The 23,239-nt window shown below is 38.8% G+C and overlaps 1 protein-coding gene across 2 annotated transcripts in view; it reads right to left on the bottom strand.

Annotated features, from left to right (window-relative positions):
* The window catches only part of Focad (focadhesin), a 305,147-nt gene that overhangs the window by 106,727 nt on the left and 175,181 nt on the right, over positions 1 to 23,239 (bottom strand). For both annotated transcript variants that reach the window (XM_031377824.1, XM_031377825.1), the window contains 3 exons: positions 9,955 to 10,089; positions 6,045 to 6,095; positions 4,974 to 5,057 (listed from right to left, as the gene is read on the bottom strand). In XM_031377824.1, coding sequence (XP_031233684.1) covers positions 4,974 to 5,057; positions 6,045 to 6,095; positions 9,955 to 10,089 — 270 coding nt within the window. The remainder of the gene's footprint in view (positions 1 to 4,973; positions 5,058 to 6,044; positions 6,096 to 9,954; positions 10,090 to 23,239) is intronic.

Below are 23,239 nucleotides of genomic sequence, written 5' to 3'. Positions count from 1 at the left end.
GTTTGTTTCTTTGTTTTTGGAGGGGAAACTGGGAATGGAGAAATTTACATGTAAATAAAGAAAATAAAAAAAAATTTAACATTAAAAAACAAATAATCCAAACAAAAATGAAAACATTAACAGATACTTTTCAAATAAGCAAGTACACATGGCCAATAAAGAAATGCAAATGTGTGCAGCATTGTTAGTCATTAGGTAGACATAAAACTACTTTATAAGTCCATCTCCAATCAGAGTAGCAAATATAAAATATTTTAAAATATACCAAATGCTAGCGATGACGTAAGGAAAAGAACTTTTAATATACTGCTGGGGATATAAGTCAGTATGCAAGCTCCTCAATAAACTGAAAGTGGGACTAGCCTATAATCTAGCTATTCCCCTTTTGGGGGAACCAAAGGTGGCTTACTATAGAGATACCTGCATATTCATATTACTGTGGCACTGTTCACAGTAGCCAAGTCATAGAATCTGCCCTGTTGCTCAGCAGCAGCTGACTGGTTAAAAGGAAAGTGCCAGGTATACCCTAAGTATATTATCCTACCAATAAGAACAGTAAAGTCATGCCACTTGCACGAAAGAGACTGAAATTAAAGATCACCATGTTAAATAAAATGACCATATGCTTTATCTCACATGTGAATATTCCTTTAAAATAACAGACATGGAAATATATATTAGGGACTTGAGAGAGGACTGCTTGGGGCAATGAAAAATAATGCTACATGTAAAGAAGCCCTGAAAAGACTATGTAAAAGAAGGTAATCATAAGAGAACACACTGTGGATGATTCTGTTTATAGAAAGGTCCAGAAAAGATAAATTCACAAAGACTGAAAGAAGATTAATGTTTGTTTAGGATTTGGAGAGGAAGAGAGTAAAGATGACAAACAACCCAACATGGGCTCTTGTAGGGAATAATGTTCTCACACAGTCTTTATAAGTTCTAGACATGCTGAGCTGTCAGCTTTAAATGGCTGAGTCCTATGGTTTGTGAATTACATCTCAAAAAAGTTGTTTAAAAGGAAAGTAGAGAGGAAAGAGATGGGGTAGCAGCAGAGGAGAAAGGAGACCACTGCTGGCCTTCATGTGAGGAGACTTACCTGCTGGGCAAAGTATGTTAAAGAACCAAATGCTTCAAGAATTGCTTAGTAGAGAAGGGATACAATCATTTTGCACAGTTTCCTGTCCCTCCCTTTTGCTCCATCAAGTGACATTACTCAAAATGAGTAACAGTATTCAGGCCACTGACATTTCTAAAAGCCACTACAGGAAATTCCAAGGTTGAAGGATAAAGAAAACCCAACCATTCATCTTAAATAGTCTAATTTCACACTGATGGGAGTGCCAGCTAATGTAGGTGCTAGGAGTAGAACTTAGGTCCCCTGGAAGAGCAGTAAATGCTCTTAACTGTTGAGCCACCTCTCTTGCCTCTGCTCAGGTCTCAAGGAATTATTTCTTCCTATTATCTAGCATCAATTTTTCCCCTTGGTTTAAATGTAACAACTTAATAGGTTCAGAGTGAGAGTACTCACTTGTAAAAGTATCTGTTGAAGTTACAAAATTTGGGCAATCACAACACATTAGCTGCTAAAACATCCTGGGAAAGCTCAGTACAACCTCAGAAGACACACAGAAAAGACCTCCCAAGTATAGAAAAGCTTTGTTGAAAAAACTTAAAGCTGAATTTAAAAATGACAAATGACTTTTAAAATCTCCTTTAAATTGAATATGAGAAAACAGCCTACAATATGCTTTCCTATACATTCCTAACCAGATAACCTTCCAAGTGCCATTCAGTGTGTCTAACCTACGAAAATCTGTGTGCACCAGCAGAGAAGCGTAATGTAGAACGTGTCAAGTTTCTGCATACATTTAGTTAAAAAGAGAAACAGCCTCTGATGAATGCAATGACATTCACTTAAATCAAAGCCAAGGAGTTACACCACAGCTAAACCAACCCTGGATACATAATGAGTTCTTCTTTATCACTTCTAAAATTAGCCTCAGAAATAAACAAGACTATCTTAAAATCTTATAAGTTTAATTTTAAAACAGCTTAATATTTTTAATGACTCTAAGGTGGAAGGGAAAGAAACCAATGTCTATCTAAATGTCTATCTAAAAGTTTATCCACTACTGGTTACTTTACCAGAAAAACAATTCTATATTGTCTTAGTTGATTTGGGGGGGGGAATTTTTGGGGGGGGGAAGAGAAAACTCCTACATAGAGAAATGCTAAAGTAATGAGGGTAAAATAGTAAATAGAATGAAAGAACAGAGTACATACAAATAATGGGAAAAACAAATGCTAACATAGGAAAGAAAAGTTCCCCCCCCAAATTTTTTCACCAAATTTACATTTTCATTTTGAGATAGACAATGATATTATTGCAAATTCAAAAAGCACATAAAATTATTTAACATTTTCCATCCATAGGACAGAGCCCAACACTTAGCAAATATCCAGCAATATAGATGTATGAAAATCTCAAGGAAGAGGAAGAGGAGAAGGAGAAGCAGGAGGAGGAGCAGGAGGAGGAGTTAGTGGCAGCAAGGTTCAGCACTGGAGGCTGTGAGCCTACACAGGAGGATAGGAGCCTGGTGACAGAAAGGGGTGGGGGCAGGACAGAGAGGAGAAGACTCTTATACGCCATCATCTGAACCTTGGCAAGGATAAGTCATAGTGAGCTATTGCTACTTTGAAGCAGAGGCCTATCTGAGAAGGGGATTTTAACATTAAACCTGATTTTATTATTCAACTATTTACTATTCAACTATTCAGCAAAGAATATGCCTTAATGGCTCTGCTTTATCATTCTGCAGTCTGATGACTAATGTTAAAACATATTAGAAGCATGGACTCTAAGTGTATCACTACTAGTGACATTAGGAGGTATAAAATGCCAGTTTGAGGTATGCATGAATCAGAAGGTATAAAAGACTTTGATAAAATAGCTAAAGGGGAATTTTTTTTCAAAACATTTTTTATTAGATATTTTCTTTATTTACATGTCATATGATATCTCCTTTCCCAGTTTCCCCTCTGTAAAAAAGAAAAAATAAAATTAAATTAAAAACAAAAATAAAAACAAACCCTGTTCCCTCCCCACTCCCCCTGTTCACCAACCCACCCTCTCTTGCTTCTTTTTATACCACCTAATGGAGTATATTCTATAGCAAACACAATCAGAAGGTGAATATAGTCCTAAAGGCATAAAAGATAAACAGACCAATATTTTAACAGGATAAGTTGCAAGGAGTTTTTAAGAATTGCTTAATAAAAGTTATTACCAACAGTGAGCTATTTCTGGAGTAACAACAAAAATCAGAGGTACTTGTTATGTTATGATTTAAATGAGAAACTGTCTACTAGCAACATAATGAAAGGTGTCCCTGCAGGTGTTTTACTAATCTATTGGTGGGAGCTTTCACACCAAATTCCCAGTACTGTTTTCTTTTTATTCATTTATTGTACGTATATGGTTTTGCCTGGGTATATGCCTGCGCATCATACTGTACAGTGCCCATGGAGGCCAGTAGAGGGTGTCAAATTCCCTGGAACTAGAATTAGAGATTGTTTTGAGCCATTATATGGATGCTAGGAACTATGTATAGATTGTCTGAGGAGCAGTAGTTCTTTTACTTAACCAGTGAGACACTTCTCAAGCCCCAACTACATATTTTAAAAGCAGACATGGATGATGATCCTAAGTTCAGTTTAAAGCCCCATTGTTTTTTATTATAAACACCTTCGATAATCCTTCCCATTTGTAACCATTGCAGGATAAGCTAGCCAGTCATGTCTTGAGAGTCCGCAATGGTACGGGAAATCCTGCCTTGGCTTCACAGGAACTTATGCTCAGCTTCTTTAACATAGTAGCTCCAATTCAATCCTACAAACATTAAGTTGGCCAAGTCCCTACTAGCTTCTGATCTCTGTAAAGACTTAACACAGAACAAAAGCCAAACACTTTTTTCTGCCTCAAGATGCCAAGGAATTCACATGTGATCTCCAGGGTACTTTCTGGGGTAATATAGTATGTAACTTCAAATAATGCAATATAATAATTACCTTTTACCATAAAGACATTCATTTTCTTCTACATTATTTGGACTTAGTGGCAACGCAAGCAAATTCAGAGTTTGAACTCCTTAACATGGCATAACAGCTTTAGCTGGTTAACTAAGTAGTAGATTTTTCTTTGTTTCTTTGAAGACAGGGTCTTACTATGTAGCCTTCAGCTAGCCTGAAACTTGCTATGTAGATCAGCAGTGCTAGAAATCATATAGACAAACTTACCTTTACATCCCAAGAGTGCTGGGTTTAAAGAAATATATCTCTATGTCCATCAGATACTAGACTTTATGTTTAGTATGCCTAACATATACAAGGTTGGAGTTCCATCCCCAACACTGCAATAACAATAACAACATTAATAACTTACTTATTTTCAAAGCTAAGGTAATGCCATGTTTGCTGAGCCATAAGAAGTAATAACTTTCTCCATGCCATATAATTTATTCTCCACCTTACTAAAATGGACAGTTTTTCCCTTATAGCATTTGTTGTTTGTGAAATATAAAGATCTTTAGCACCACAAGAGACAGTAAATATTAATCTATGAGCCCATGCTTGGAACTGAACTTCAGGATGGCACTCAAACTTGACAGAAAGTGGTTCCAAGAGTGGCTCAGAACTTCCAGGTAAGCCATGGCTCCAGTAACGTAAGATAACTCTGTTTGCACCACACTGCCTTTCACCTGCTGCAAGGAGATTCAAACCCATCACATATGGAGCATAGGATCTCACAGTTTCACAGATTAAAAAGGATGATGTACAAGTTATGCTGCATGGATGCTACACCTACAGGTACATAAAAACATTCGTCAGATAAAGAGCTCCTACGATCAGAGATAAAGTCATAGAATCCAGAAAAAGAAAAGCAATAGCAGCAAACCGGAAGATCTTACCTTTTCCGGCAGGTGCAGGATGGTGTGTTCTCCAGCACTGAAGTGAGACAGAGATTTATAGGCAGCGCTTGCTACAACGGGATCCTAGACGAGGCAAACAGAAAGCAACAGATATCAAACAGCAGATCCAGAGGAGGCAAGAAAATCTTCTCTAAACCAATGTCAGGATCCCACTAATATTCAAGTGAACTTAGTCCAAAAGAGCATTTACCAAAAGAGCTTGAGAAAAGAAATTGTTTCTCATTTCAAAGAAGTACTGTTTTTTATTAAAAAAAAAAAATAGTAGGAGAGGTGAAAAACAAAACTAAAAGATCATTATGAAGTAAGTAAGACTGACTGATCATCATCAAGCATTCTTCAGGAGAAAGTGCCCCCAATAATAGTAAAAAATAAAACTGAGCCAGTGGGCTCAAAAACACTCAATGTTTTATCCTAATTTGAACCTTTAAAGTTATCTAATTACTCAGGCCCCTCTGAATTAGTATGGCTTAGTAGGACTGTGTGGATTTAGAGTCTGTCAGGTCCCTGTTTAACAGGACAAGTGACCTATTTGTAGTCCAAGCTCATGTACCCACTGGGCAAGTATGTCTCTAGCAACCCCTGCATGCTGATGCATGCTGGGAACCTTATCACAGGGGAGGCAGAGACAAGCAGTTTCCCAGGTCTCACTGCATAGCCAGGCTAGTTTATTAGGTGTATTCATGCCAGTGAGGGACCTTGTGTCAAGAAAGATATGCCTGAAGAATGACACTGGAAGTTGTCCATTTAACTCTACACACATCGATTATACATGAACCCAAATAAACACATAGACTGTACTGTGTACTAGGCCCTCTTTTGGTACACACAGGTGGAAGGACCAAAGCAGAAAAGGGAAAGAACCATATAAAATGTGAACAGTCCTGCACATTATTAATGAGTAATGGAGAACCATTTTTAAGTCTGAACTTACTAATGGTCACTTTTCAAAATGAAAACTCCAGTTGAAGAGAGCTAATTGTTTATCCTGAGTCTTTTTCCCCAGCCATTCCCCCAGTTTGTTCTGAGTCACTGATATTCCTATAAAAATACCTTGTTTTGGGTGTGAGTCCAGAGGAAGCTGAGGACTTGAACTTTAAAATTCTGAAAAATCAGTAAGTACAAAGAAAAAAATTAAGAAAGAGTTCAACTTATATCGAATAATTTGCCACCTACACACATGCATAACTAAAACTGCCAAGATGGCACCATCTAGAAAGCTGACTGTGGTCTCTGACCTTTGAAAACCCAATACAAATGTCACTCATCTGTGACACTAGTCTTAGTCCCATCCCATCCCTGCCCAGGCTACCTTCCTCTAAATGGATGCATAGAAGGAGTGTGGTAGCACGTGGTGTAATTAATTCCCATAAAGTTACACATGTCATATGGCCATCACTGTGTCCTTTTCATTTCAAAGACTACGAACACCAATCCTAGACTGGTTCTCTTACTGACAAGTATTCAATGAATAATTAGTCAAACTCAGAACTGTTTGCCTGCTCTTGCTCAGTGTCTTCCTTGTATGGGGCAGGGTTAAGGTTAGTGCTTGACCCCTCTGACTCACATTCTATTCTTCTTCCCTCCTTAACTTTAGAAAACCAATGCCTCCGACATCAACGAAAAGCAGCATTACACATCTTCAACGTCAGTCTGATGACACCAATTAAATCAGCATTCCAAATGGTCCCCCTAACAAGGTTTGCTGCTTCCTCCACCACACACACTTGCCAATTGTAGAACTTTGTAGGACAAGGATGTGGACAACAGAGTATAACTGGAAAGTGAGGGCACCCAGCAGAAAAATCCTGAATTAGACACCAACTTTCATCTAGTTACTTCCCTGGCATATATCAGACATTCAATAAACGATGATTTCTTCAGTGGACATGACTCTTAAAACCCTATGCTTCAATTTTAGTAAGAACTTGAAAATAGTATCTACCATTATTTATCAATACTATTATGGCCTAATATGGTTTGAAATAATGTATTCTGAGTCGATGAATAAATATACCATAACTAATGAAAGACAATTTAAAAAGTATAATCCAGTTTAATCATGGACTATATAATTCACTGTTTATAGTTTAGTGGGGAAAATATACCTGTAGTATAAAATAAAAGACAAGTTCACAGAAGCACACAAAGAAGTTTAAGAGCAGCAGTTGCCTGAGAGAGGAAAATTCTTCAAGGATAGAATGAGATAATGAAATTTTACAATTCATAAATTTTTAAAATTATAGATGAAAAGGAAAGAAGTCTAGTCAGAGGGAATAGTATGAATAAAAGAAATATAAAGGTTTGAAGACACATTGGAAGACATCCTTTGTTCCACTGGATGGCTAGGTATGGAGTTCACTGCAGACAAACAGAAAGCTTGCAAGTAACTAGGATAGAAGTGATATGAGAAGTGTTTCCAAGAGCATGAACTTGGGAGAGCTGGCCCCATCACTCAAATGCCATTAAGTGGTGAGGGCATGGGAGAGATGCCATCCCACCAACTCATACCTATAGCAGGTAGAAGAGCTGGCCTCACTCCTTGCAGGCTGTAGCACTGGGTGATCTAGTTCATCTAGCTGGGGCAGTGCTAGAGAGCTCTCCCTATTGGTGCAGGCACCCTAGTAATGCAGGCCCAAGAGAGCAGGTGGGCTTCTTAACTCAGCTACAGTGCAAGCCCAGATCTAGGGCATTTAGTAGGGCCACCCCAACATCTATCCTATCTATGATCTGCTGGAGCATGTGAAGGGGCCAGTCCTGCAGATCCATGACAAGACTCCACGACACAGGCAACAACAGGATATCCAAAAGAAATCCAAGTGATGATCCAGAATGGATGGGGTAGCAGAAGCCAGAGGACTTGAAACAGATCAATGTTCTTTGCAATGAATATCTGCAAGCAAAGAAGTGTGAACAAAACAGTACACTCTGTGACACACTGTGACACCACAGCTGCCATGACAAAGATGGGGTTTGGTTTGATTTGGGGTTTTTTGTTGTTGTTGTTTTGTTTTGTTTTGTTTTGTTTTTATTTTTTATTTTCTTTAGGGGGCAGGTTGCAAGGGCAGAGAACAGACACAAAAGAACGGGGAAATGAGTGAGATTGGATTACATAATATGAAATTCACAAAGAGTCAATAAAAAGTAAAAGAGAAAAAAAGGAACAAAAGGAAATGTTTGGGGAAAACTGAATGTAACTTTTGTTCCAATAACTGCCAGGCAATTAAATGAAAGCAATGTAAACACATGCATAGGAAAAGGGAGAAAGCAGGAGAGACAGAATAGAGAGGGAAGAGTGAGAGAAGAGGAGGAAGAAGGAGAAGAAAAGAGAGGGAATGTGAAAAGAGCAGGTGGGCGAAAGAAGTGGAGAGGAAGAGGAAGGAGAGGGAAAGGAAGGGACAGAGAGAGACTGGAGGGAAAGGGGAGGCAGCAGCTCTCCACTGTGCCTTCTCAGCTGCTAACCAGCAGAGTACTGTTCACAGTCAGACCACTCTGACTTAGAAGAAAGAAATGGGGAAGTGCTCTCAATGCAGTCTACTTGAACAACAGAAAAAATGCTGACTATGTACAGACAAACCAAGTAGATGAAAAACCTGAAAGATAACCTAGGTCAAAAGCATTTCTCAGCCACGAATATACAAACATCAAAACCAATGCATAAAAACCACTTCACAAAGTAATCCATAACAAAATTTCAATAACTTTAAGTCCAAGAAATTCAAAAGTGTAAGCTTTTCTGACCTTGAGGAGAGAAAATGAATGAGCCCAGCATGCCATTACTATAGATTTTAGACTTAGTTCTTGACCAAAATCCATGTAGGCTCTGGACAAAATAAGACTGAGTACCAAGGTATTATAGCCAGAAACAAAGACAACTGAGGGTCACAACTCAAAGTTTTCCCTTAAAATATTAAGGAATAGGTGTTTTCTTTTATAGTTATAAAAAAAAAAAAGCCCATACATAAAATAAACTTGCAACATCCTATATTGGTTCCACAGTTCATTCAGCAACTATGGACCCAGTATATTCTTTGTGCAGAAAGAGTCCTAGTTGTTCAACCTCAGCAATGATGGATTTGATTTTATTCATTGTACAGAATTTTAAATGGTGGTAAATGGGGCTAGAAAAACAGGCCAGCAGTTAAAAGTACTTCCTGCTATTCTAGAGGACATGAGTTAGAGTCCCAGAACCAATGCTAGGTGGCTCACATCCATCTGTACCTTCAGCTTCTGGAATCTATCACCGTTTTCTGACCTTTGAAGATACACAAATAAATGTGGCACATGTGGTTAATGCATACATATGCTGCAGAAACACACATATAAATAAAATAAATCTTTACAGTGACTAGAAGTATATTCTGATACTTCTGTCTAATCACCTGATCTGAAACACACACAGGACTACTACAGAATCTTGAAGTATGGTAGTTTATTAGAGGCATTAAACTGGACATTCACTAATAAAAATACTGTACAGTTTTTGAGAAGAAAGGAGTAACGGTGAGAAAAAGAGACAGAAGCTTATAAAAGTAAAGACATAAATGTAATATTTATTGTTTGACTATTTCACTCAAAGAAGAGCTAGGAAGCAAGTGTTAAACAGCACCATAGGAACCTTACTTAAAGCAAAGATTCTCAAGAGTGATGAAGGCTGTTAGAATGATAAACATGACCTTATAAAACTGCAAAACTATATCCTGCCTCTATAAGTTTTAATGTTTATGCTTTTTCACTTAAAACATTTAAAATAATGGTTTAAATAGCTAATATTATACACTATTATTTTAGAAACAGTACTTTTAACATAAAATACACTTTAAAAATCTTGAAAATTCTCGTAATAAAAACATAGTCTCCTTTTATGTGAACTAGCTGTAAAAATGAAGGATTAATTCGAAAAGTAGTTATCACACCATACACCTTTCCTGAACAATCAGCTTCTTGGCCTCCAAACACATACCTCATATTCAACCGTATTGACTGTTAAGGAAGGAACCAGAGAGAACAGTTCACTCAGGGTCTTCAATATGAGTGGTCTCATGTCACAGCTCAACTTTGGAGAGAGAGCATTCCAAGTGGAGCGAATACAGACAACCTATGAAACAAATGTAAGAAGTCAACAACCACGAAAACTCAAACGTGTATGAAGTCATAAATTAGGAGTATTACAAGCTGGGCATGGTGGTTCAGGCATGTAACTCCAGTTCCTTTGGAAGCCTAGGTGGTAGGATTCCAAGTGAAGTCTATTTTTGCTGCAAGACAAATTCCAAGGCCAGCCTGGGCAATGTAGCAAGACCCTGTCTCAAAACAGAAGGGGAGGGGAGAGGATGGGAGGAGAGGGGAGGGGAGGAGGAGAAGTTACTAGGCAGAGTTCAGTGAGAGCACTCCTTAGCAGAGAAGAGGCCATGGGCTCAATTACCAGCACTGCAAAGAGTGGCAGAATGTACTCTGTGCCAAGATAATAAGAAAAAAGGAGGACATTCCTGGGAGGAAATACAGAGACCAAGTGTGGAGCAGAGACTGAAGGAAAGTCCATCCAGAGACTGCCCCACCTGGGGATCCATGCCATATACAATCACCAAAGCCAGACACTATTGTGGATGCCAGACACTATTGTGCTTGCTGACAGGAGCCTGATATAGCTGTCTCCTGAGAGGCTCTTGCCAGAGTCTGATAAATACATAGGCAGATGCTCTTAGCCAACCATTGGACTGAGCAGTGTCCACAATGGAGAAGTTAAAGAAAGGACTGGAGGAGCTGAAGGGGTTTGACACCCCACAGGAAGAACAACATCAACCAACCAGACCCACCAGAGCTCCAAGTGACTAAACCATCAACCAAAGAGTACACATGGAGGGACCCATGACTCCAGCCACATATGTAGCAGAGGAAGGCCTTGTAAGGCATGGGAAGAGAGGTCCTTAGTCCTGTGAAGGCTTGATGCTCCAGTGTAGGGGAATTGTAGTGTGGGGAGGCAGGAGTAGATGGGTAGGTGGGTGGTTAGGTGGGAGAACACCTTCATAGAAGTAAGGGGAGGAGGAATAGGATAGTGAATATCAAGGAGTAGGGACCTGTTGAGGGAATTATAAAAAAAAAAAAAAATCCACCCTGCAAACTCCATTTCCCCCCAGGCCATGTTCTTGAGCAGGTATTGACCAGCATCACTGCATCCCAGAAGGCTCTTATTATTGTCTCCCAGCTATTAAAAACATCTCACTCACATGCAACTATTTACACACCCCCACAATCATTCATCTAAATAGCACCTAGGACCCGATAAGTAAAGCATGACTCCTTTTTTGTTTGTTTGTTTTGCTTTGCTTTGGTTTTTTTCAAGACAGGGTTTCTCTGTGTAGCCTTGGCTGTCCTGGAATTCACTCTGTAGACCAGGATGGCCTTGAACTCAGAAATTCGCCCCTGTCTCTGCCTCCTAAGTGCTGGGATTAAAGTTGTGCATGACTCTTAAGGCCTTAATATCCAATCAGATTTATATAATAATAAGATCACAAGTACAAGATGCCAATACAATAATTTCAGAACCAAATAATAAAGACAATATTCTAACCCAATTAATCTATTTTGTAAAAACCTTTGCTTGGTTGTATAACCACGTGGGGTCTCAACATTATCCTCTATCGTAACTTAAAAGACAAAAATTTTGTATCTGGCTATGTACTAGGCTTAGATTGGATGCCATCTGAAAACCATTTTCTCAAAAGTAAAAAGCCTGGGCTGGCTAGAAGACTATGTAGTTTTTCAACTCCATCAGAAATCCAAGAAAGACTGAATAATAGGGAATATATGGAAAGCCTAACACAGCTTCTAAAATTTTAGCCAGTTGATAGAGACTGCTGGACACCTGGACAGTCCTTACTTTAAAGCTTTGGAGCATCAGTCTTCAGCCTTCTGGCCAGGGTCATCTGACAGACCTTTGTAATGCAGAATTTTAAAGGGCTGATTACCCTGTCTTGGCAGAGACTATCGGGTCGACTATTCTTCATAGTGTGTCCTTTCCTGGACAACAATTTTGTCTGTAGATGGAATGAGGCAATTTCTGCCGAGTGGCTGTCTCACCACAACTGGAGCAACTCCAATGATGCTCAGTTTCTTCTCTGAATCTGAGAAAGGGGTACTGTCAGGAACAGAAAGTTTTGTTTTCTGGTTTTTGGTTTTTTTAATTGAACAGTAAGGGTGAAATGCTGCATTATTTTCTCTGTCCAATCACATTAGGGCAGTGACACGCCTGTGATTGGACAGAAATAGAGTGGTGGAGCTAGAGTTGGAGGAGGAAAAAGGTCAGGAGCAGGAGGGGAGAAGTCATCATCATGGAGGCAGACAATGAGGATGAGTCAGACCCTACGTGGTTATACAACCAAGCAAAGGTTTTTACAAAATAGATTAACTGGGTTAGAACACCTGTCTTTATTATTTGGTTCTGAAATTATGTATTGGCATCTTGTAATTGTGATCTATTATTATATAAATCTGACTGGATATTAAGGCCTTAGGAGTCATGCTTTACTTACCCGGTGCTAGGCACTATTTAGATGAATGATTGTGGGGGTGTATAAAGAGTTTCATGTGAGAGAGATGTTGTAAATAGCTGGGAGAGAATAACAAGAGCCTACCAGGACATGGTGATGCCCAGGACAGCACCTGCTCAAGAACGTGGCCCAGCAGGAAAGTTTGCGAGGAGGATTCATATTTTAAATATTCCCACAACAAGGACCAGGAGAGGGGATAACACTTGAAATGTAAATAAAGAAAATATCCAATTAAAAAAAGGGGAAAAAAGAAAATAGCTTAAGTATGAAAAGTTGATATTTATTGGCCTGCAGTGTTTATGCTACTCAAGACACTTTTCCAAGTGCTTTATGCATTAACTCATATGACTTAACTAATAAATATCTTCTGAAAAGAGAAAGCAATAGGATAAAAAAGTAGATAAGATTTTTAAGGTAGTAGCCATAAATAGAAGGTTTTAAATCAATTTAAATGGTTGAAAATGCAACTTACCTCACAAGATTGTTTTTTAGCAACTATGCTTCAGTTACCAAACAATTCCTGTTATGGTTTAAATATCAGGCATCCCACCAACCATATACCAAAGCTTGATGTGCAGCTCATAAAGCTCTGGGAGGATGAAGTCCCTGAGTGTGCTAACCACACAAATGACTTAATCCATTCATAGATTCAACTGAATAGGCTTCTAGGCGGTGGTAATATCAGAGAGAGTGAGTCACATAGGCTACACTCATGAAAGGTGTATCTTGTCTTTGATGGTTTTCCTCCCCTCTTCCACTCTTCTCTATATCCCCCCTTCTCCCAAACCTCCAAGGCTACCATGAGATGATCAGGCCTTCTCTCCCAGGGTACACTGCCATAGTGCCAAAGCTACAGAAGCACAACAGTGAGGTTGGAGCTTCTGCAGTTGGGAGGCAAAACAAAGCACCTCCCTTAAAGTAAAGTTGTAGGGTATTTGTCACAATAATGACAATATCACACATATTCTCTCTCTCTCTCTCTCTCTCTCTCTCTCTCTCTCTCTCTCTCTCTCTCTCTCTCTCTCTGTGTGTGTGTGTGTCTCACGCACACACACCATACACATACACTCCCTACATATGTCAACTTCAATTTTTATATGTGTGTATATATGTGTGTGTGTGTGTGTGTGTGTGTGTACCTATTTTTTAACATGTACTTCCAGAAACATACCAAAAAAAGTAAAAAGGTAAGATGAAAGTAAAATACCCCATCCAGAAAATGAGGAATGGGGGTAATACAGAGGATTCAAATTTTTCTCAACTAATCTTACCTTAGAAAAATGTGAAGGAATTGATAAGATAATTTTATCATAAATAATTTAAGTATTTCTAAAGTACTTTTGGATTAAGAGGCTGCTAAGCATTAACTCTGGAAGCAAAGGCAAATGTTACATTACTTGTCACAATTTCCTTAAATCAGTGTTCCTAGTCACTACAATATCTGATTTTACAGTTATTCAAATGTCTCCTATTGTTAATTTGAGCTGTTAACAGATGATTATTTCCACTGAAAGATATTTTATTAAAATTTTAAGACACGACAAGAAAAGTGCCAACAAAGGACCAACTAGCGTTTAACCAGGATTAATTTTGCTAAAATGCCCATCTCTTCTGTTGTGCTGCAATTAATATATATAACTTATCTCTATCTACAAATGCAAATTATTTAGGAAATGCTACATGAAGTCATAATTGCAGACATGTCAAAGACACATGAATAATATATACTTAAAGGATACAGATTGAGAAATCTCCCCCTCTCCAAAGAAAAGAAGTGGCAGAAATAAGAAATAAGAACAGAAAGAATTGCTCAGGACAAACTTAGATTTATGGGTTTTGCTCTAATATCTTCTTTCCATGAAACACCAAAAATAAAAAATAAAGATGTCCTTTGTTTTGGAAACTACTACATGGTCTGAATCTATCAAATATGTACAAAAAATGCTACAGGCAAGACATGAGAGTAAGCACATTTATAAAACAACTGTGGCATTGCAAATAATCAGTGTTCAAAATATTAATTAATATTAATTTTAAAAGATATAATTCCTTAGTAGCTACCCACAAAGACACATGCACCTATCCAAAGCAGTACAGAAAACCAGAAGGAAACACAATATAAAATGTAGTTCAGTCCACTGAAGAATTTATCAAGCTGTAGTAGAAAGGAAGTGAAACACGTGATTCTAAGTTATTTGGCATGACTAGAATTATGTTAGACATAAAAGAGCTGAAAGAAGAATCTAAGAAGGAAAGAAATGTCAGGGGGTAGTAATCCTTCCATTGAGGGTCAAGAGATGGTGAGGCCTGAGAGCGACCTGGAGAAGAAATGGGCGGAAGTCATGCAGATGCAATACAAGATAGCAAGCCAACCATGAAAAACCATGTGTTGGCATAAAAAGTTTGCATGCTGGGAAAGCAGGTGGGCTAGAGGATTCCTAGAACAAAGGATTTGGACCAAAGTTTAAGAAAAAAAACAAAGAAAGAAATCACCAGAGATGTTAGAGTTGAGGAACACATAAAAGGAAAGAGTCTTACTCCATAAGGAAACCGCATTTGATAACATTACTATGTGACTCGCCTAAAGTTCATGTGGTAATCTTACAGCCCAAGTCAAAGCAGGCACCAGCATTCCCTCCTCTCATTTCTATTTCTAATCACTCCCTAAGATAAAGGGGCTGTCCAGTGAACTCACAGATTGCTCTGCTCAACCCTTACCTTAAATGCCTACCTAATGCCAATCTTGCTTATTTCAAGATCTGTTTTAAATCACACTTCCTCAATAAGGTTTTCTCTTAAAATTCAAGTTCTCTTTCCATTCCTCCTTTTTCCCCTTCAATTTCTAACACTTAAATTGCTGGGCCTCTCAGTTTAGCATTTAATTATACACTGGTATTGCTTGCTATTTTTGTGGATGGAAACTGTCTTTTCAACTAGATATTAAGGTGTTAAGAGACAATGACCACGTTGCCTGGTTCTTGCCTTCACTGACCTAACACTCTTGTATGTAAGATATTGTATGTAAGTCTTTATCAAGTACTAAAGGCAACTCAACACTGAGGGGTGGGAATAAAAACCTAAGGGTGAGAGCAAAGAGTTAAAAGAACCAGGGTGACCACTTGGAGTTGGATAACCAATTTCCTCCCTGGGGAAAACTAATTTTCCCACTCTCAGAACTCCTCAGACGCCAGTAGTTCTTTGTGTAGGGTTAACCTTGTGCGCCATCACATTAGCAGGTCTCTTGGTGCTGTCCTAGTCATTTCATGTTTAGGCAGTCAAGTTAGTGAGACTATGTGGGTATTTTCTCTGGCATTCTAGGAGAAACAATCTCACAGTAAACTCCCTGTTCCTCCTCTTAGACTCTCTCATCACCCTCTTCTGCAGAGATGCCTAAGTGCTAAGTGTGGGAATTATTTTTTATTTCTGTATTTATGAATACAGATGTATAAAAATAGACATATATGTATGTAACAACAATTAATGAAAAAGGAGATGCCATGAATTTGAAAGAGCAAAGACAGGTATATGAGAAAGTTTGGAGTGAGCAAAAGGAAGGGTAAGTGATATAATTATATAATAATCTCAAAATATAAAATAATTAAAAATTTTTTAAATCCTAAAACAAGCAAACAAGCAAATCTAAGAATGCCAAACAAGTATGTTTTAAATAATCATCTCTTTAATTCATTAAACAAAGACATGGGCTGGAAACTGAGATGCCTGGAACCTAACAATCTGCGTCAAAACCAAACAATACATAAGGAAACTGGAAAGAGGGCATAGTCATCAGAATTAAGACCTGGGTGAACTGGTAAAAATGAAATATCCTGGAAGTGCCTGACTAGGATTCACGAGGAGATGTAACAGAGAACCATGATATAGACAAGAGGGAAGGGTATGTTCACCTGTGAGGCTACTCAGACAATGGCTGTCACTCAGATAGTTCTAGAAACCCACATCCCATGAAAAGGTGCACTGCACTGCAACAGCATGTTGATGAACTAACAGGATCAACAAAAACCTACACATCAATTATAGAAGCAAAAAGAGAGCCAGTCTTCTCTGAGTGTGAAGGAAGAATATTCACAGCTTTGAGGGAACATTTTTTAATTTTTTTGCTCTACCTAAAAAGTTTTAAAAATAATGCCTTAAAAAGCTACTCTTATCATAAGCTATGAGAAAATGTTGTAGAATCCTTCTATAAAGCAGGGACTTGCAAGTAAGCAAGGTATTCCCACAAAGGAGAGTAGAAAAGCCTCTGGCAAAGCAGCTTTCCCTAGTCTGCTGACCTTCGCAAACTGAACCACTCTTGATTGGATAGACAGACCTAGCCTCAAGACTACTTGGCGTCAGCCTAATACCTCCATGCTCTATGGCTCTCCTTGAACCTTGCAGATATGATCCTCTTGGTTGGTTAACCTGTCAAGCTGTTTCAGATTAGTCTGGCTTTTGCTGGTTTATTCTGTCTCTGCTGTTCATTAATCCATAACTAATGTCTCCAATATAAACTGACTTCTTTTTGCTTTATGTTTTTTCTTGCTTTGCTCTTGAGACAGGAAATTCCTATGTAGCCTGGGCTGGTCATGAACTCGTGGCAATCCTCCTGCCTCAGTTTCCCAAATGCTGAGATTATAGTCCTAAGTCACAAATTACTTCCGAAACTGACTCCTTTAAATTTCTATAATATGTAGTTGGGTTTAATGTTGGGGAAATGTAGGAAGGATACACCAAACAGCAAAAATTAATAGGTGTACACATACCTGCATATGGACACATATACTTTATGATGTTGTCACTTTTGTGACCTAAGAACTTCTTTTTAAATACTCATATGCAAATAAGAGCTGTGGACTTCCTCCTACTGAAGATGAGGAGTAGGAACTGACACTCCCACTTAAAGACCAGCACCTGGAAGGGCCATCCCTGGTTTAGAGGTTGGAGTAGAAACCCTGAAGTCAGGGAGTGTGACATCAGAAATGGCAGAGAGCTGGGGCACCTGAAGCAGAAGCACCTACTGGAAGAAGTCTCAAATGCATACCACAAAATTCTTCATGTAACTATAAAAGCAGGCCCACCTAAAAATGAGTTAATGAGAAATACAATTACCCCGTGATAGAGCCTATCATGAGTGTGAACTGCCAAAAGCAGAGAATCTCATGCTAAGATCTTAGTATAATAAAACAAGTAAAAATAAAACCATCTAAAAGAAATAATGATGTTGTTTACAATCCAATGGAAGAATATGACATAATGGAAAAGAAGTGAAAATTTTTAAAAATAATAATCTAAAGGTTTTATAGTTTAAAATCTTGAAGAACAGAGGGCCCGCTAGATGGCTCAGCCAGGTGCCATTTGCCCCATGGAGCCTCAAAATATTAGTTGGAACCCCTTAATCAAATTAAAAGAGGAAAACACATCCAGACTCCAGAAATTTGCCCTCTGTCCTCTACATATGCACTATGGCTTGTACACACACATCATCATCATCATCATCATCATCATCATCATCATCATCATCATCATCATCATGAGTGTTTTCATTACAACTGAGGGTCACACATACCTGGAATCACAGAACCTAGGATGTGGAGACAGGAGGACCATAAGTTCAAGGTTATCTGTTCTCATGGGGCATCTGATGACAGCCTAGGCTACATGGGACCTTTTCTTTAAAAGAAAAAAAAATTAAAAAGATGTGGGTTGGCAAGACATCTTGGAGGGTAAAGGCACCAGCTGTCAACCTCTGACAGCCTTAGTTTAACTCCAGGCTCCACATGATAGAAGAATAGAATAAACAATCAGACATTGTCTTCTAACCTCAAGTCACATGCCATAGGATGTGTACTAACTCACATACATGCATACACACATGCATGTACACAAAATAAATAAAATGTAATAAAATATTTACAGTAATCATGGGCATCATGGATCCAACAGTCAGTTACCCTAACTCCAACCCAAGTAAATAACTGTTATAAAATAAAAAAGTAAAAGTTAGTGCTATATTTGGAACTTAATCAGCTCCCATGTATCCAATGTCAAAGGTATTGCCCCCAGATTGGGGCAGTTGGAAAGTTTCCAGCTAGGAATCCTGTCCTCAGAGTGGGCTGTGGGGGCCTGGTCTCTTCCTCCTTCACTTATTCACTCCTCCACCATGAGAGGAAAAGACGATCTCCACCACATCATTCCCAACATGATGATCCTTGTCACAGATGCAAAAGCAAAAAGAGTCAGTCAGGAACTAAATACTCCATGATTCTGAACAAAAATAAAACTCCTTTCTTCTAAGTAGATTATCTAAAGTATGCAATACTGCAACAGAATGCTGTGCTACCACCCTCCCTTCCCACCCCACCCCAAAAAAATGCTGAGCAATATTTACAAAGGGAGCTTAATCTTAGAATGACCCTAGTTGGGTGCAGGGCTGAGAGAGTGAAAACTTCAATCTAGGATATAAAGTATACTGTTTACAACAGAAAGAGGTGCTCAAAAACAGGATGTGGGCTTGTGAAGACAACAGAGTAACCAACCTGAAACTGCTCTGAATGGTCAGCCCTTGAACAACAAGAATAAGTAGCAATATCAGCAATTAGATTACAATTGTAGCAACATTCATTGATAAAGCAAATGGAGAAATGAATATATGGACACGGGAGATGAGCAGCCCTTCTTTATAAAAGAATCCTAGCTGATAAATGTAGAAGCAATAAAAACTAACTGCCAATAGGAAAATTCCACAGGACTCACTGTAGGAGTAGCACCTACTGATAGGTGCCAAATTTGGTGCCCGAGCTTGAGAACAAACAAGACAACTGCACAGTATCAAAGCAACTCCCCCAAGAGTCATTAATTATAAATGAAATACTGTAATTACAGTAAAGAAATGTGGCATAAATCACCTTTAACACGGGAGCAATGTCTACATTAACAGTAATAAAATATACAACACATCTCCCATGGCATGACACACTAGGACAAGAACAATAGTTCTGAAATACTCCGGCCAAATAATGCCTAAACTAGGGAACATGTTCCCAAATAACTGGCCAGGAATCTTTAAAAATATCAGGATCACAGAAGCCAATAGGATAGAAGCACCAAGAAAGGATAGAGGAGAGTTAGGAAACATGAAAGCTAAACTCCATGTGGACTCCTGGGATAGGAGGGGACCAGGAAGAGAACAGGTGTGGAGAAACCTGGTGACAGCTAAACACAGACAGCTGGTTACCAGCAGGGCAGCAGGGAAGCAGGGCCAGTATTGGTACCTATATAGGTACCAAGTGACGTCAGTAAGCAGTTCAGATGAGAGCAGACTGTTGGAAATGGACAAGAATTCAACATGTTGCATTAGTTATAATGAGACCTTTTAAAGGAAATAATCTACATACCCACATGCAATTGCTCCAGGTAAGCAATATTCAGCACACTCAGTTCCATGAGCACCACAATCAGTGTGAAACCATCTTTTCACCCTTCCTCTAGTCACTGTTCACTCTTACATTCAGCCTTCCCACCCCTGAGGACCCAGAACTCCACCTTCTATCTCTACTGATTTACCTGTACTCAACTTTCCCCGTAAGTGGAAGCCATGAGTATTTGCTCTTTTATAGCTGGCTTCTTTTATTTAGGATGCAGTTTTCAAGGTCTATCATGTTGCAACATGTACTGGCACTTTTAACTGAATATGGCTCCATTCTACTTAATATATTTTCCATATCATTTTTTAACTTCTCCATAACATTTTGACACTAAGGGTTATAAAAAGAACAGAAAAGAAGCAACAATGAAATAATGGCTAAGAATATCCAGAGTCAATGAAAAACATAAACCTCTAGCTTCCCTCTTAAGATAAAAGGTTGCTGCTGCTGCTGCTAACACCATGATTGCTAAATGATGAAAACAAAGAGACCATCTTCAAAGCTAAACAGAAGAAAACATACACCTGTCAAGGAGCAGCTTAAAACAACAACAGACTTTCCAAAGTTAACAAACGATTGTGAAATAAAATCATAAGTGAAAAATGCCATCCAGAGGTGCTAAACCGCCATTCAATTGTAAGGGAAAAACAAGGAAAAAGTAAGTACATAAAATCAAGCCAGGCACGATACCTATGAATTGCAAGCAGATAGCAAGTTAATACCTAAACACAAATGGCTCAATGTCTCATTGAGTTTGTCTGAGAAATGATTCATCCCATACTAAGTGCTTTGATTATGCATATTTTATTGCTAAGGAAAAATAATACTTTTCCTGCATTCATCTTCTACAATTGTTGCAACACTGAGAGTGAAAATTAAGGAGCCTGTGAAGAAGATGTGAAGATGCAGAAGGAACACGGGATTAGAGGAGGGGACCCCAGGCTTTCCCATTTCATAGCTGTGTGACTATGGCAAAGCCATTAATCTCTATGCCTGTTTCCCCAGCTGCAAAATGGAAACAATAGTAGTAACACCTGCTCTTTGGATAGTGTGAGGGTGACATTAAAGGCCGCAATGAGACAACTGCATATAAATGTGCTTCACATAATGAAAAAGATGGTTATTGCTGTTATATAACCAATGGGGGGAACCAACAAACCCCAGAAGCATAGGAGCTTTCGCTCTTAATTCCTGTGCTGCAAAATTACTTTGTTCCTGCATGGAGAACAGAGTGCTATCTCCTAATCTTACTTTCAAAAGCTATTTCTAGAAATTCCTGAGAGCAGCCTACTCCTTTTGTCCTGATTCTTTACTCCAACAGAGAGAAAGCTTTATAAAAACCTTTAGACTATGAAAAATGCCTTGTGTGCCCTTTTCATAATGAAGGTAAAAGAAACTGCCTTTACAATTAAATGACTCAAGCCATCATCACATAGTGAAGCCCTCTTAAGCCAGCACACACAATTCATAAAACAGGATGCTTCTGTTACCAAAGTACAATAAGAAGGGATAAGTGGAAGCGAAAGACACACAATGGATGGCACAGAAACAATGGGGGAGAAACACCCTTTCTCACTCCAGTAATATGGGCTTAAAGGCTGTAAATATTTTTAAAAATGGCTAACGGGACTTTATTTATACAATTTCAGTGCTTTACTGTGTGTGACCTGTTAATCAGAAAGGCAGGGTTGTAGGAAAAGAAATACAAATAAGAACAAATGCAGAGTGGCTTCCTAAGTCTCTCACAGTCTAAACACCAGTCATCCCAATGATTTCTCTCTTACATCTGTTCAACCTTTGTTCTGTTCATGGCCAAGAACACAGATGCACATTTCTAAATCGCACCATGACTAACTGATAAAAAGTTATTTGCGTCTTCCATATTCTATTAGCAAGCCCCAACACCACTGTCCCGTTTCCAAAGTTGCTCAGAGAAACAACTCAGCATTTTGAAGTGCACCTTTAAAGCATTCTGATACCTGAAGAGGTGGAAAGCTGCACGTTACACAAGCAAGAGTTGAGAATGTTTCATGGGGCAGACTAATCTACTAATCAGTCAGTGCAGCGGTTCCCAGCTCAGGGCCATGCAGACTTCTTTTGATTTATTCATTCACTCATATACTTTATTCCTTCATTCTCTCTGCCTAGCCTCTTCTCTTCCACTCTTTTCTGTTTCCCTTCAGAAAAGGACAGGCCTCCTAAGAGATACCAACCAAACATGGCATCTCAAGTTGCAATAAGGTTAGGCACCTCCACTCATATTAAAGCTGAATAAGGCAACTCAATAGGAGGACAAGGGTCCTTGGAGCGGGTGAAAAGCATAGGAGTCCCACAAAAACATCAAGCTACACAACTATAACACTTAACTCAGCCAGGCAGATTTTATTCAGGTTTCTTTTCTATTCGCCAGAGTGAGAAACTACAGTTTTCCTGTAACACATTCCTGTATGGAACAAATGCTTCTAATATACACTCAACTGACTTCTCTGCAGGAACAGCAAGAGGCATAGGGAGGTCCCGAGTACATTCACACATCAGTGGTACTAGATTCTATTGGAAATAATTATCTTGGTACATACTCTTTTGATATAAAACCTGTGGTGAAAATGTGTTTGTGTGTGTGTTTGTGTGTATGTGTGTGTATGCGTTATTGAGGGTCACGCCACTGTGCACATGTAGAGGTCAGAGAATAATTTGGGGGACCTGGTTCTCTCCTTCCACCTTGCTGATTGTGGGCCTTACCTGTTGCTATTGCTCTCTACACTCCAGAGTAGCTGGCCCTCAAGCTTCCAGAATATTCTCCTATCACTGCTTCCCAGCTCACTTCGGGAATTCTGGAGCTACAGATTCAACTCAGCACTTCCTGCTTTTTGTGGAATACAGGGATAAAGCTGAGATAATCAGGCTTGTAATGCAAGCCCTGTAACCTGCAAAGCCCCCTCCTCACCCTGATTTTTAAAGGCCATCTCTTCTATTTTTCTTAAATGAAGGTAAGACTCCAGAGTGACAAAGGAAAATAGAAATTCAATCAATATAGCTTAAGACCTACCTACCGACATCTCAAAAAGAACCCAACCACAACTACAGTAAGGTTGTCCAGAACATAAAGAATTGAAAGCATTAGAAATTAAGTATCTAGCAAAAGAACAAAGAACCATCTGCCTAGAGTTGGCCATGATGGCAGGCACATACCCGTCAATCCCAATGCTCTAGGGATTGACATAGGAAGGCCAAGAGTTAAAGACCAATCTAGGCTATTTTCTTTTTTTTTTTTTTTTTT

This window comes from Mastomys coucha, unplaced genomic scaffold (genome assembly GCF_008632895.1).
Source record: "Mastomys coucha isolate ucsf_1 unplaced genomic scaffold, UCSF_Mcou_1 pScaffold18, whole genome shotgun sequence".
NCBI classification, from domain to species: domain Eukaryota; kingdom Metazoa; phylum Chordata; class Mammalia; order Rodentia; family Muridae; genus Mastomys; species Mastomys coucha.
The sequence above is the reverse complement of the archived record's forward strand: the minus strand, read 5'-3'. Positions and strand labels throughout refer to the sequence as shown.